Below are 15,737 nucleotides of genomic sequence, written 5' to 3' on the forward strand. Positions count from 1 at the left end.
CAATTTTGGAACAAAAATGTTTCCTTTGCAGATAATCCAAAAATTAAGCCAATTAGAATGGCCCAGTCTCTGAGTTTCCTGGTCAGTAGTTGAGGTTACTGTAGTCTTGGATATTTATAGAATAAGCAATTCAGTGTTGTACTCAAAGAGGGGACTCTGTAGTCCTTTGCACTGAACTATACTTAAATTTTAAAACAGTAAATTAGTACTACTGTAGTGTTTTTGTGGCATTTGTGTGTATTCTAAAAATTCGATTATCTAATATTTATAAAAGAGTTTGGAGCCTTTTAAAATAATCTATAGTAACAATCTCATATACAATCAATTTATTTGTAGTCTATTTTATGCCCTTTTCCCTTTTTTGTGCCTTATGTTGGTTATTTTACAGTTTAAAATGATCCCCAAGCGGAATGCCAAAGTGCTGTCTAGTGTCCTAAGCTCAGGAAGGCTGAGATATGCCTTGGTCAGGATACAGGTGTTAGATAAGCTTTGTTCAGGCATCAGTTACAGTGCTTTTGGCTGTGAGTTCAGTGTTAACAGATCAACAATATACGTCAAGTAAGGTGTTGCCAAACAGAAGCACGTGTGAAACCAGGTACACTGAACAGTTGGTGAGCGTGTGAGCAGAGGATTGTAGCTTCTCCCCTGGGAGCAGTGGTTTGGTGTTGGCTAAAGTAGTGTTAACAGTGCCTTTATGGAACCTGATTCCTGAGAAGATGCTGTGTCTCCTGAAATCTTGAACTCTTGTGATGTTGACGCCATAAAAGTCATCATTTATCTCACTTACATTTGCCTTTTAAAAAACTGTTTACGGAAGTTTGCCTCATTTCATTTTAATATTACTGGAAAGAGATATTCATATTTTTCTTAAAATGTTTATACATGCTAATTTTGAATAAACTGCAACTTTTTCCCCCTCTATTTTAGATGGAAAACAGCGGAAAAATGGTTTCTCGATGCTTTGGAAAAAATTAAAGCAATTGGGAATGAGGTATTCTATATAATATCTGTAATACACACACACACTCATAAGTGTGTTTAGTACTGAATGAGGAAGATAATATTAGACCGTCTGTCTTACCTAGAATATAATAACCTAATATTTATCATAGCAGATGTTTGTTAATGTTTGACTTGTCATGGTATGAAGCGTTTTGTTACATGGTACAAAATGAGTCTTTCTAATTGGGAGGGTAGGTGTTGGCTCTTTGCTTCTTAAGAGGCTCTAGTTTTGATCTGTGGGCGTAATCAGAGTATATTCCATGATTATTTGATACAGGGAATGTGTGATGATACATGGAAGCTGGTAGGCACTGTAGCATCTGACTTGTCCTTGTCTAGAACCTCTTTGACCAATGGGTACATGTAGCAGCAGATCCCACTTCTGCAGGAATGGGGCCACATGTCATTAAAATTAGACCTATCATTGCTCTTCCTTACCTGATACTTAGTATATATTTAGATCTTTAACCAGGTTCTGTCACATGAGAGGTGCGTGAATTTGTGCTCATGAATTAACCTTCCAGCTATCATGGATGTGTAAACACTGGTATTATATTAAATGCTGACAGTTTGAGACGCTGTAAACTTCTGTAGGTCAGAGATTTGCATGTTGTTGCTCTTTGGTTCCTGATTCTTTTATTCACGCCTGTGTTGTCTTACTCTGTTCTGATTATCACTTCCCAGTGTCCTTCTGTTCCTGCCCCCAGGAACACTTGCCCACAGCATACATCTTCCTTGGCTATAAGTTCCTCTTTACTGAGACAGACGCAGCTCCCCTGGGCTCCCTGCCAGGTGGCGGTTTATTTGTCCCTGTAGACACAGCTTTGTTTATTTTGGTCTCTTCTTAATTGTCATGTGAACCTAAAAACACTATATATCTGTGTGTTTGCACACGTATGTGTATAAAGCAGGTCTTCCACAGCTCAGTCTTGGGTGGTCGGGATAATGCATGTGTTTCTGTTGATATAGGGTGGCCACTTATCACCTTGCCCATTTTCAAAGAATTGAATCCCTTAGGACCTTGCTCCTTGGACTGCAGCAGCCGCATCAGCGTCACCTGGGAGCTCGTTAGAAGTGCAGAACTTCATATCTGCTGAACCAAAATCTGCAGTTTTAGCAAGATCCCCGGGTGATTCTCATGCACAGAAAAGTTTGAGATGCACTGTCATAAACCACATTTGAAGTTGAAATTATATACATCTTTGATGATCAGAAGACACTTTGGATTCTTGCAGACACTTAAAGTAATGGTTTAAATACAAAAGCACAATACTATTAAACTTTCAAAATGCTCATTAAACAGTTATATGAGGAGGGGAAGATATTGTATGATTTAGTTGTAAACTGCAGCAAGTGTCAGAGTAGCCCAGGAAAGCAGGTGTGCCTAAGAATCGTAGAGGGTTTGTTTCATTCACATGGGCAGTGCCTTCCAGAGCTGGGCTCAGGGGAGTTAGAGGGTGTGACCAGGTCTGTTTATTCCCTTAGTTCTGACTTACTGCTGCGTGTTGACTGTGTCCTAAGCTCTGAGCTAGGGGTTGGGAGGCAACAGAAAACTGGTTTGATGTTGATGCCCTCAGATCAGTGCAGATAAATAAATCGCCAGTAATAATACAGTGCACAGAAAGGGCTGTGATTGAGGAAGTAAAGGACTCCACACAGACTTGATGGCCGGTCAAGAAGGCCTTCTGGGTTCAAGGAAATACACCTCGGTCCTAAAGGATGGATGCTAGCCAGGCAAAAGTAAGGAAGAGGGTATTTCAGATGTAGAGAATGGTATGTGCAAAACTGGAGCCAACTCAGTATGGCTTGGATTTTCAGTTCACAGAGAACGTCAAGAAATGGGGCAGGAGGGGTAAGTGTGGGTCTTCAAGGGCCTTGAAGATGATGTTAGAGTTTGCACCTTGTCGAGAGGTGGCAGGACAGTAGGAGCTTTAAGACAGGTGGCGTGGTCAGACTCATATGATGGGGCCCAGACAAGACGTGTTAGTGATGGGGGTGGCGTTCTGATGAGGGGGCTGATACGCCATCCCCGGAGGGGTCAGGGGTGACGTGGTGCTGTGTGCTGAGTGGCAGAGCACCAGAGGGGTGAGGTCGGGGAGCTGGGCTGACGGGAGAGGGGATAAGACGTTAGCATGTGGTGTGCTGGACTTGAAGTGCTTGTGAGTTGCTAAGTAGCAACGTTACTGGGCAGATGGAAAGCTCTGGGCTGGAGGTGCAAAATCTGAAGTTCTTTGGCATAGGTGGGCTCTTTGACAGAATAGTGCTAATAAAATGACGCTCAGGAAGTGGCTTCTAGTAGGAACGCTGGAAAAGCAACTCAACAGTCTTGCCTAGTGCTGTGCAAGCACCAGGAGAGAGCCCCTCTCGCACAGAGGAGTGAAGTCATGCAGTGCAAACGGGTAGGATGAAAAGTAGCTTGTAATCGTGGGTCTGATGTGCTTTGTTTTAGGTAACAGTTGACAAATGGGAACCTTTGTTGAACAACTTGGGCCATGTCTGCAGAAAACTTAAGTAAGTGAAGTAAAGCATTTTCAGAAATATTCTTTGTGAGTAAAAGTTTACTTAATTTTGTGTAGCTCTTTTCCATATTTTTATTTAGCTTTCTTGTACTTGGCTACTCAGATGTAACAAGCACAAAACAAATGTTTTTATTACCTCTGTTGGTATAATTTTATTTTAGAAATATATTGAGAATTATAATAACTCCAATTTTCTAGGATTAAAAAATTCTAGTGTTCAAAATTAATTTAGAAGAATTAGGACAGTAGGAGCTAATTAAAGCCATATCCATATCCTAACTCACCCTTCTCCTCCAGATGCCAGTTTTATGGTGTGATGATTGATGTGATAATAGATGCCAATTGAAAAAGAGATTCTTTGGTTAAATAAGTTTGGGAACCTCGAGGTTACTCAAAATTTAGCAGCTTTTTCAGGATTTCTTGCAGTCTTTACTATGCGTTATGAACTGCAGCATTTCCCAAACATTATTAGGCACAAAACCTTTCTTCACAAGAGCTTTTACGGAGCAAGTATTGCAGAGGATTTGGGGAAATGCTGCTCCAACTCCTGTAGACCTTAAAGCAAAACAGTTTGGTTGCTTTTAACCATCCCTGGTGTAGGAGGCTTGTCTTCACATAAAAGAGGTCTTGCTGTGCGATGGGGCATAGGCCCAAGGGTCAAGAATGGCATTCAGCTGGTAGCCCTGCACGAGTGCCCACCCTCAGCTGGAAGGCAGGAAGACCCACTGAAGATACGCAGTGGATGCGAAGGACCGTTGCCATCTAGACTGTTTCTCTGATACAGGAAAGTGGTTCTTACGTGGCTACATCAAGGAGTACCCACTGCGCCCACTGACTGCTTTCTCTCTTTCTTCCTGTTCTCCTCTCCTCCCTCGTCTTCTCTCCCAGGAAGTATGCTGAAGCCTTGGACTACCACCGGCAGGCACTGGTGTTGATTCCTCAGAATGCGTCCACCTATTCTGCCATAGGGTATATCCATAGTCTGATGGGCAACTTTGAAAATGCCGTGGACTATTTCCACACAGTACGTCTTTCGTCGTTTGCTTGTACCTAACTTTAAATCTGGTTAACAGTTACCACTTTTTTAAAAGACGTTTTCTAGGCAATGTTTTGTTACTTTAGAGAAGTGCAGTTTAAAATTTACATTTTAAAACTCCTCAGGCAACCTTGTATTTTATTCTTGTCTTTGCAGAGGAAAGTCCGTGAATGTCGTGTAGTCACTCCTCACATTAGAGCAGATGTGAACCTTGTCCTGAGTGTCAGTGAGAAACACAAGTGTCCAGGAGTGTTTGTCAGCACCGCTGAGCTGGGTGTACCTCTGAGGAGCCCTTTGGGAACTCCATTCTTTCTATTTATGACTTAAAAGTAATTCCCTCAGATCATGTTTGTAGATGAACAAAGCCTGTGCCTTCATCACTGGGAAGGACTCTCCCCTTAATCCACATGCAGTATTTCCTCAGCTCTAAGCCACCGTTCATAAGCGAGGTGACCACACACAAAAATACGCTGCCGTTTACACTTTAGCGTAATTCCTTCCTGTCACTTAGTTTTTCTGTACTTAGAAAAAGTGCTCTTTTGGACATATTAGGACATAGCTTTTTATCAGGGATCACTTTACTACCTACATAAAAAAGAAGGTGTAAGTGAAATAAATAGTTAAGATGTTCATTTCTTCCCATTCAGAGTTTGCTCCTTCTAAATCACTTTTGTACCAGGTGGTCATTCCTGTTTTCCCAAAATTGTGTCCGTGTGCCAGTGCACACGCCCCATTTCACTCAGGTTCCTCCCGGCCAGAGATGTTGGCTCTGTCAGAAAGTGTCACCAAAAGGTTGTTAGACAACAACCGCAAGTCCAGTATCTTCTGTAGGTGTTCTTCAGGGGGTTGTGGTCTAGTCTGTGCTCTTGGTGTGGCCGCCAAGCCCACATTGCTGTCACAGACTCCCGTATCATGGCTGTGCCTGGCGGACAGCAGTAGTAAGAATCCACCTGTTGAAAGACTTCCCAAGTTCAGAAATGCTAGAATTTGAAAAAATGTGCGTCTTAGAATCGATGAAACAACTGTTTTTGGAGAAAGAGATAAAATTTGAGAAAATGCAATATTTCAAAGATAAATTTGTGAGTGATAGATTCGTAACTGGTTTTCAAAGGTTGGTTAGAGATTTTCAGGTAGAGTGAAGTCCTGAAGTGCCGCTGAGATAACCAGAATACTTTGTGAGCAGCAGAAGTGTTTAGAAGTGTTAATAGTTTTTGTGATCTTTCAAATGTCTGTATTTGAACATTGTGCAATTTACCTCTCTTCTATGATTTAATTAAAACAGAAGTCTTTGAAGGCTTTTTGTGGAGATACAGGTTTTAAAATCTTTTTGGAGGAGGGGATTTCGAACGTAAACAATAACATAGTGTAATGACCCTCCGCATGCCCATCGCCCAATTTCAACAGTCATCAACTATTGGCTACTCATGTTAACTGTATCCTCACTAACAGCCTCCCTCTACCTCTACCCTGGGTTCCCTGGAGTATTTAGAAACGAGTCCTGTGAGAATGTTTTACACCAAAGAGAAGGAGACAAATTTTCTTGTAATAACCGTGCTGAATCTTTTCTGGCAGGCCCTTGGTCTTAGGCGAGATGATACATTTTCTGTTACAATGCTTGGTCATTGCATTGAAATGTACATTGGTGATTCTGAAGCTTATATTGGTAAGATTATAATTATTCTTCTTGACGTTGTATTCCATTTTTTAGATTGTTGTATATCTCTTTAGGTTTCTCAAATGCTCATGTAAAGTTCTAAGTTCATCTTTCTAATGATTCTAGCTACATTAATATTAAGAAACTCCATTTATTTCAGTGGAACAACGTGTGGGAATTAATGATTCATTAAGTGTCCATTCAGTTTAAAGTTGAGTACTTGCTGTGTGCAAAGTACAGTTACAGGGTATGTGCAAAGCACTGTGGCATACAACAATCGATCTAACTGCATAATTGAAAAAATCTTAAGACAGATTTTTCTAATAAGTAAATGAAAGGGCTCTTGCCTGAATATTTTACAATGCAGAGCATAGCATGTAAATCTTTGCACTTCAGTGGACTGTTAAGTCGGCTTACATTCACGTTACAATGCTATGTAATTCTTTAAATTTTTTTTAATGATTAGCAAGTCATAAGGTAAGTTGGTATGGAGTTGCTGTACTTGGGTGCCCACTTAGTTATGAACATTGTGAGGGAAAGAGCATTGCAGTGAGGTTACATCTTGAGAGCCGGACTTTGGGGTAGGCAAAGACTTCTTTAACAGGGTGTAAAAGCAGAAGAGGAAACAGTGCTAAATTAGGCTTCAATAAAAGTAAAAACTTGAGAGCAAGCTGGCACATTAGAGACCGAGAGGAGTCCTCCACAACACATAAACTCATCAAAGAACTTGCGTCTAGAATACAAAAAGTCCTATGCATGATCCTACAATGAGTAGAAATTCCATCAAAAATGGACAAAGTACTTGAACAGGAATTTCACCAAGAGGTTATTCAGGTAACTACAAAATAAATGAAGGGGCTCAGTATCATTACTTATCAGTAAAGTGAAATAAAAACCATAACGAGGGCTTCCCTGGTGGCGCAGTGGTTGAGAGTCCGCCTGCCAATGCAGGGGACACGGGTTCGAGCCCTGGTCCGGGAAGATCCCACATGCCGCGGAGCGGCTGGGCCCGTGCACCACAACTACTGAGCCTGTGCTCTAGAGCCCGCGAGCCACAACTACTGAGCCCACATGTCACAACTACTGAAGCCCACGCGCCTAGAGCTCGTGCTGCACAACAAGAGGAGCCAGCGCAGTAGGAAGCCCGCGCACCGCAGCCAAGTGTAGCCCCCGCTCGCCGCAGCTAGAGAAAGCCTGCGCGCAGCAGCAAAGACCCAACGCAGCCAAAAACAAATAAATTAATTAAATTAAATTAAAACAAAAAAACACACCGTAATGAGGCACCACTATAAACCTGCCAGAATGGCTAAAAGTGAAAAATGCTGACTGGTAGTACCTAATGTTGGCAGTGGCACGGAGCAGCTGGAATCCTCGTACATTATTGATTATTGTCGGGGTTATAAACGGGTCAGAGCTCTTTGGGAAACTGTTTAACAGCACATCTGCTAAAGTTAAATAGGCCTTTGCTGCCTAACACACCACTCCGGCCAGTTTCCCACAGTCCTGTGGGTCGGTTCATGGCTCTTCTGCTGGTCTTCACTTGGAGGGGCTGATGGTCCAAGATGGCCTCATACACAGGGGGACCTCAGTGACACAGCTGGGCTTCTCCATGGGTCTTTAACCCAGGCTTCTTCATAGCCTGGTCGTCTCAGGGTCCTGAGGGACAAGAACTGAAGCATCAGGACCCCTTGGAAGCTGGAAGTTGCACAAATCACTCCATCACATTCTGTTCATCAGAATGAGTCGTGATTAAGTGCACCGTCAACACAGGAGGGCTTATTCAAGGGCGTGGGTGCTGGGAGGTGTGATTCATTGGGGGCGATGGAGGCAGTGACTTTCCGTGCTGATCTTACAGCGTAGCAGCTCTGCTCCCAGGTTTATGCTCAAGGGAAGCAAGAGCCTCGGTAAGCCGGAAGTCACGCGCAGGATTGATCATAGCGGCTTCTTTCCCACAGCAGCTCACTGGAGACAACCGAGGTCCAGCAATAGCAGAGTGGGGAACACTGCACAGTTAGAAGAGCTAACGACTGAATCGTGTTGCAACATACATGAGTCTCACCAGTTTTGACCAGAAAAGAATATATACTGATTGATTCCATTTATACAAAGATTAGTAATAAGCAGAACTAATCAGTGGTGATAGAAGAATGAGAGCAGCGACTAAAAGGGAAGGTTCACTAGAGGGCCCTGAGGTGGTTTTCTAGGAGCTGGAAATGCTCGCTTTTGGTCTGGTGGTGGTGAAGTGGATGTGTACATATGTGGAAATTCATCCAGCTGTGCACAGTTCACAGTTTGTATGTTACGGCTCAATTTTTAAAACTTAAAAAAAAACACCTTGGGTTGAAATCTCAGGTCTGCCACCCAGTAGCCCTGTGGCTTTGGGGCAAGTGTGAGCCTCAGTTTCCACATTTGTCCAAGGAGGAGTTGTGAAGCTTAAACGCAAAAGTCCTATAAGGCTAAGAAAGGTGTGGAGATACAGTACTGAATAGGACGGACGTTTTGCCTGTCCTCACAAAGGTAATGGTCTTAGAAAGGAGATTTCCAAGTGTATTGTTCATTACATATTAGTTTATTTTATTGAGGTAAAATTGACATATAATGTATTAAATTCAGGTGTACAACATAATTTAATACTCGTAAGCATTGTGAAATGACCACCACAGTTAGTCTAATTAACATCTGTCACAAAACATAGTTAGAAAAAATTTTTTCTTGCAATGAGAACTTTTAAGGTCTATTCTCTTAGCAACTTTTGAATATGTAATACAGTATTATTAACTGTAATCTCCATGCTGTACTATTTTTATCTTAAGAAGACTTGGATGTTATTATCTGTTAAAACATCTATTACTGAAAGCTATTAGTTTGAACTTTGTAAAATTGTCATTTTGTTTATGTCGGGAATGATTGGACCTAATACATCCATTGTTCTCACGATTTTGATTTGTAGACAATGTATTTCCCTTCACTGTTGTTTCTGTATACCTGAGGCTTGTGACTGCACCAGGGCCAAGCGCCAGCCGGCAGCTCTCCGTGTGCAGCAGCTGAGGGAGCACCGCGCACAGGCTTCTGTCGGTGCCAGACTCGCTTTGGAGATGGGGCGGCTGCTGAGCCCAGTGGAGCTGAGCCTGCACGTGCTTCTGGGAGTCTCCCCACAATCTCCCTTCGTCCCCAAGATCATGATGGGAACGCTTCTCCTCCTTAGCTATGCGTGTGCTCTTACAAGGACATCTGACCTAAACGATAGAGCGGTGCCATGTATTGGTGGAAATGACAGGTAAATGGAATTTCTTATTTTGTTCTTACTGTGGCATTTCTCTCTTTTTAGGAGCAGACATCAAAGACAAATTAAAATGTTATGACTTTGATGTGCATACAATGAAGACATTAAAGAACATTATTTCACCTCCGTGGGATTTCAGGGAATTTGAAGTAGAAAAACAGACAGTGGAAGAAGCAGGGCTTGCACCATTAGAAACCTCAAGGAAAACTCCAGATTCCAGACCTTCCTTGGAAGAAACCTTTGAAATTGAAATGAATGAAAGTGACATGATGTTAGAGACGCCTATGTCAGACCACAGTACGTGATTCCAGACGGGTCCCAGTTCCCCTGTGTCCTAGAGTAGGTCAGTGTTTCCTCTCATCCTTGTCTTTAAGATGTCCCATTTCTCAACATGCATCCAGACCCCACCTCTGCATTTAGGAATGGAGACCTGCCTTAAGAGCCTGGATCGCACACCTTTGCAACAGCTGTTTTCTGACCTACGGAGCAGTTATACAAAGTGAAATAAAGAAAGTAAACCGTGTCTTAGGTGGCTTTTTCTTTTTCAGTAGACTTTTATTTGGGGCTAATTTTGGACTTACAGGAAATCTGCACAGGTAGTACTGAGAGCTTCCGTGCACCCTCACCCAGTTTCCCCCATTGTGAACATCTTATGTGACTGTGGGACTTTTATCATAACTGAGAAACCCACGTTGGTCTCTAGTAACCGAACGGCAGACTTCTTTGCATCTCACCAGTTTTCCCGTGAATGTCCCCTTTCCGCTCCTGCATCCGGGGGCCACGCTGCAACTAGCTGTCAGATTGCCTAGGCTCCTCTTGACTCAGACTTTTCTTATCTTTCGTGACCTGGACAGCTTTGAGAGGACTTGTCAGATATTTTGTAGAATGTTCCTCAGTTTGAGTTGTTTCAAGTGTTTCTCATGATTGGACTGGGGTTTTGGGTGTGAAGTACCTTTCTCACCACATTGTGTCAGGGTTACATGTTATCAGCATGACTTACACAGGAGGTGTGGACCTGATCACTTGGTGGCAATGGTGTCTGCCAGGTTTCCCCACTGCAAAGTCACTGTTTCCCTCTTCCCACACTTTAGAAGAAAATCACTAAGTCCAGCCTACCCTCCGTTTGTCGAGGGGTTTAAGTTAAGCTCCATCCCCTGACAGTTTCATCTGTTCTCTCCCATTTGTTCATTTTATTTATTTATCCCATTTATTTATCAGCATAAACTCATGTATACATATTTTCTATTTTAGGTGATAATTTTATGCTAACGTTATTTATTTTGTGGCGTCAGTTGTTTCAGTTTTGGCCATTGGAAGTCTTCAGCTTGGCTCTTATGTCCTTGTGACATGCCTCCATCTTATGTCCTTGTGACGTGCCTCCATTTTTTCTTCTCATTTTTCCTTTATTTTGGTAAAACGTATGTATACAACATAAACTATGGACTTTAGTTAATACTAATGCATCACTCTTGGTAACAACTGTACCGCATCAATGCAAGATAGGGATATGGGGACACGGTTAGTATATGGGAACTCTTCTGTCCCGTTTTTCTGTAAGTGAAGAAATAAAGTGTGTGCATGTGTGGATAGGGAGCCATTTTAATCATTTTCAAGTGTCTAATTCAGTGGCATTTATTTCCAACTTTTTTTTTTCACTCCAAACAGAAACTTTGTACCCACTAAGCAGAAAGTCCCTCAGTTCTGGTAGCCTCTAATCTAATTTCTGTCTCTGAATTTGCCTATTCTAGATAATTTCGTGTAAGTGGTATCACACAATATTTGCCCTTTTGTGTCTGGTTTATTTTACTTAGAATAATATTTTCAAGCTTTATCCACGTTGTAGCTTTTATCAGAACTCCGTTCCTTTTTATGGCTGAATACTATTCCAAAATGTGTATATTTACTACATTCGTCTGTTGACAGACACTTGGGTTGTTTTCACCTTTTGGCTGTTGTGAATAATGTTGCTATGAACATGGCTGCCTGATTATCTGGGTCCCTGTTTTCAATCCTTTGGATATATACCTAGGAGTGGAATTGCTGGGTCATATGATGATACTGTGGTTAACTTTTTGAGGAGCCAGCAAACCTTTCTCACAGTGCCTGTACCATTTTACATTCCCATCACCAGTGCACGAGGGTTCCAATTTCTCTGCATCCTCACCAATGCTTTTTACTGTTTTTCTGTTTTTTTGTTTTGTTTTTTACTGTAACCATTATAGTAGGTGGAACTGGTATCTCATTTTGGTTGATTTGCCTTTCCCTAATCACTAGTGATGTTGAGCATCTTATCCTGCGCTTATTGGCCATCTGTATATCTTCTTTGGAGAAATGTCTATTCAAATCGTTTGCTTACTTTAAAATTGGGTTGTTTATCTTATTGTTGTTGAGTTGTTGGATTTCTTTATAGATTTTTGATATTAAACCCTTATCAGATACATGATTTGCACACACTTTCTCCCATTCTTTGGGGTGTCCTTTCACTCCCTTGATAGTGTCCTTCAATATGCAAAAGTTCTAATTTAATGAAATCCAATTTATCTATTTTTCTTTTGTTTCTGACTTTTGTAGACTGTATTTTTGGTGTCATTTAAGAAACTATTGCTAAATCCAAGGTTATGCAGAGTTTCACTTCTGATATTCTGAGATTTTTATTGTTTTAGCTCTTAAATTTAGGTCTTTGATCCATTTTAATTTTTTTAAATATTGTAAGTTAAGGGTCTAACTTCATTGTTTTGCATGTGGATATTCAGTTTTCCTAGCACCATTTCTTGAAGAAACTGTTCTTTTCCCATTGAATAGTCTTGGCATCCATGTTGAATTGATGATAAATATGAGGGTTTATTTATGGGCTCTGAGGTCTATTCCATTGGTCCATATGTATATGCTTATGCTAGTACCACACTGTTTTGTCAACTGTAGCTTTGTAGTAAGTTTTGAAATTGGGATGTGTGAGTCCTCCAACTTTGTTCTTTTTCAGGATTGTTTTGCCTACTGTAGTCCCTTGAATTTCCATATGAATTTTAGATTTTTTTTTCCATTTCTGAAAATAAAGCCACTGGGATTTTGATAGGGATTTAGTTGAATATGTATGTCTTCTTAGTATATGTCTAATCCATAAACATAGGATGTCTTTTCATTTATATGTCTTTAATGTGTTTCAGCAATGTTTTCCAGTTTTCGTTGTACAAGTCTTTCACCTCCTTGATTAAATTCATTCCTAAGTGTTTTATTCTTTATGATACTATTGTGAATGGAATTGTTTTCTTAGTTTCCTTTTTGGATTGTCTCATTCCTAGTGTATAGAAATACAACTGATTTTTGTTTGTTGACTTTGTATCCTGAACGTGTTCATTAGCTGTAACAATTTGTGTGTGTGTGTTCGTTCTTCAGAATTTTCTGTGCAATAGGATCATGTCATCTGCAAGTTGAGATAGTTTTACTTTTTCTTTCCCAATTTAGATTCCTTTTATTTCTTTTCCTTACATAACTGCTTTGGTTAGAATTGCAGTATTTTATTGAAAAGAAGTGGCAAAAGTAGGCATTCCTGATCTTAAAAGAAAAGCTTTTAGTCTTTCATAGATGTCCTTTTTAGTGTTGGAGAGGTTCTCTTCTATTCCTGGTTTATTGAATGTTTTGTTTAATCAGGAACGGGTGCTGATTTTGTCAAATGCTTTCTTTGGATCAGTTGAGATGTTCAGGTTTAATGAGTTCTAGGATTTTGGAACTGTTCAAGGAAAAGACACAACCATAAATGGCAGTCGCACGCTTTATTTGGGGTAGCTTTATTTGAGCCCTGTTTTGACAGGTTGCAAGAGGGGATAGCCCCTTCCAGAGACAGCAGCATGAGGTCACCACCCAGAAGGGGAAGAGGGCAATGGAACTCCTGGGGCAGAGGGAAGTTCCAGAGGGGCTCACATGTCTCCATGATGGAGTAGCAGCATGCAGGGGGTCTCTGGGTTACAGAAGTACAAAGTGCAGCGGCACCTTGGGGTCTTTTTTGTCTTATTTACAGCTACCAGACACTGGGTGTAGTTTTGATGAGTATGCAAAACAGGCAGGCTCTGAATGGCTGAAGATATGCTTGTCTGGGCTACATATAAACAGGTGCATGTGAAAATTTTGATTTGGCTCTGGTGGACTTAAGCTAACCATCCTAGCCTGCTGTGAAGAAGTAAACAACATGAGGATCAATATGCAGGGGCCTATTTGACTCATTTGTGCAACATCTTTTAGGTTTCTTTCCCTTCATTTCTATTGATTTTCATATACTGTACCACCCTTGCAGTCCTGAGATAAGTCTTCAATTTTTTTGAAATGTTTGAGAATAGATGTTAATTCTTTAAATGTTTGGTAGAATTCTTTAGTGAAGCCCTCTGGTCCTGGGCCTTTCTGTGTTGGAGGGTTTTTGATTACTGATTCAGTCTCCTTACTTGTTATAGCTGTTTCTTGAGTCAGTTTTCATACTTTGTATGTTTCTAGGAATTTTTTTTATCTGGGTTATTCAGTTTGTTGGTGTACAGTTGTTCATAGTATCCTGTTATAATCCTTTTTATTTTTGTAAAGTGAGTAATAATTTCCTCTCTTCCGTTTTATGATTTAGAAATTTGAGTCTTCTCTTTTTTTTCTTTGTAAATCTGGTAAAGATTTGTCAATTTTTTATGGCTTTTCAAAAAACTAACTTTGAATTTTGTTTACATTCTCTGTTATTTTTCTCAAGTATATCTTATTTCCACTCTAATGTATTGTTTCCTTATTTCTGCTAGCTGTTACATTCTCTGTTGTTTTTCTCAAGTGTATCTTATTTCCACTCTAATGTATTGTTTCCTTATTTCTGCTAGCTGTTACATTCTCTGTTGTTTTTCTCAAGTATGTCTTATTTCCACTCTAATGTATTGTTTCCTTATTTCTGCTAGCTGTTACATTCTCTTGTTGTTTTTCTCAAGTATGTCTTATTTCCACTCTAATGTATTGTTTCCGTATTTCTGCTAGCTGTTACATTCTCTGTTGTTCTTCTCAAGTATATCTTATTTCCACTCTAATGTATTGTTTCCTTATTTCTGCTAGCTGTGGTTTTAGGTTGCTCTTCTTTTTCTGGTTCCTTAAAGTGTACAGACCATTGAATTGGCACTTTTTTTTGAATGTAGGCATTTATAGCTATAAATTTCCCTCTGAGCACCATTTTTGCTGATCCCATAACTTTTCCTGTTTTTGTTTCTGTCTTAAGGTACTTTCTAGTTTTCCATGTGATTTCTTTTTTGACCCATTGGTTGTTTAAGAATGTGTTTAATTTCCACATGTGTGTGAGTTTTCCAGTTTCCCTTCTGTTATTGATTTCTAGTTTCATTCCATTGTGCTTATTAGAAGGATATTTTGTGTGATTTTAGTCTAAGTGTATTAAGACTCTTCTTGTGGCCTAATTTATGGTCCCTCTGGAGAATGTACCCTGTTCACTTGAGAAGATTGTATGTTCTGCTTTTGTTGGGTGGCGTGTTCTGTATATGTGTGTTAGGTCTAATTGGTTTATGGTGTTGTTCAAGTCTTCTATTTCCTTGTTGATCTTCTGCCTCGTTGTTCTTTTATTAAAAGTGGGCTGTTAGAAGTCTCCAAATATTACTGTAGAACTGTCTATTTCTCCCTTCAATTCTGTTCATTTTTGCTTCATATATTTGGGACTCCTATCAGATGCATATATATTTATACCTGTTACAGCTTCTGAATTCATATGAAATAAGCAGGTGATCATTAATATGTCTTTTTAAAATTTTTTTTATAAAAGTATAGCTTATGTACAATATTACATACGTCACAGGTGTACAACATAGTCAAAATTTTTAAAGGTTACATTCCATTTATAGTTAAAATTCTGGCTATATTCCCTGTGTGCACAATACATCCTTGTAGCTTATTTATTTTGTACATAATAGTTTTTACCTTATACTCCCTTAGTCCTATCTTGCACCTCCTCCTTCCCTCTCCCCACTGGTAACCACTGGTTTGTTCTCTATATATGTGAGTCTGTTTCTTTTTTGTTGCATTCACTATTTGGTTGTATTTTTTAGATTCCACATATAAATGGTATCATACAGTATTTGTCTTCCTCTAATTTATTTCACTTAGCCATAATATGCTTGAAGTTTGTCCATGTTGTTGTACATGGCAAAATTTCATTCTTTTTTATGGCTGAGTAGTACTCCATTGTGTGTGTATATCTATCTATCTATCTGTCTATCTATATATATA

At 40.1% G+C, this 15,737-nt stretch overlaps 1 protein-coding gene across 2 annotated transcripts in view; it reads left to right on the forward strand.

Annotated features, from left to right (window-relative positions):
• CDC16 (cell division cycle 16) overlaps nt 1–10,666 on the forward strand; it is a 28,632-nt gene extending 17,966 nt beyond the window's left edge. Inside the window, exons 14-18 of one of the 2 annotated variants that reach the window (XM_079902981.1) lie at nt 928–991; nt 3,452–3,513; nt 4,410–4,545; nt 6,130–6,220; nt 9,540–10,666. In XM_079902981.1, coding sequence (XP_079759107.1) covers nt 928–991; nt 3,452–3,513; nt 4,410–4,545; nt 6,130–6,220; nt 9,540–9,799 — 613 coding nt within the window. In that variant the 3' untranslated portion in view covers nt 9,800–10,666. The remainder of the gene's footprint in view (nt 1–927; nt 992–3,451; nt 3,514–4,409; nt 4,546–6,129; nt 6,221–9,539) is intronic. The other variant, XM_079902980.1, reaches the window with a different exon arrangement.
• The last annotated feature ends 5,071 nt before the right edge of the window (nt 10,667–15,737 follow it).

Source organism: Stenella coeruleoalba (genome assembly GCF_951394435.1).
Source record: "Stenella coeruleoalba genome assembly, chromosome: 18".
In the NCBI taxonomy this organism is placed as follows: domain Eukaryota; kingdom Metazoa; phylum Chordata; class Mammalia; order Artiodactyla; family Delphinidae; genus Stenella; species Stenella coeruleoalba.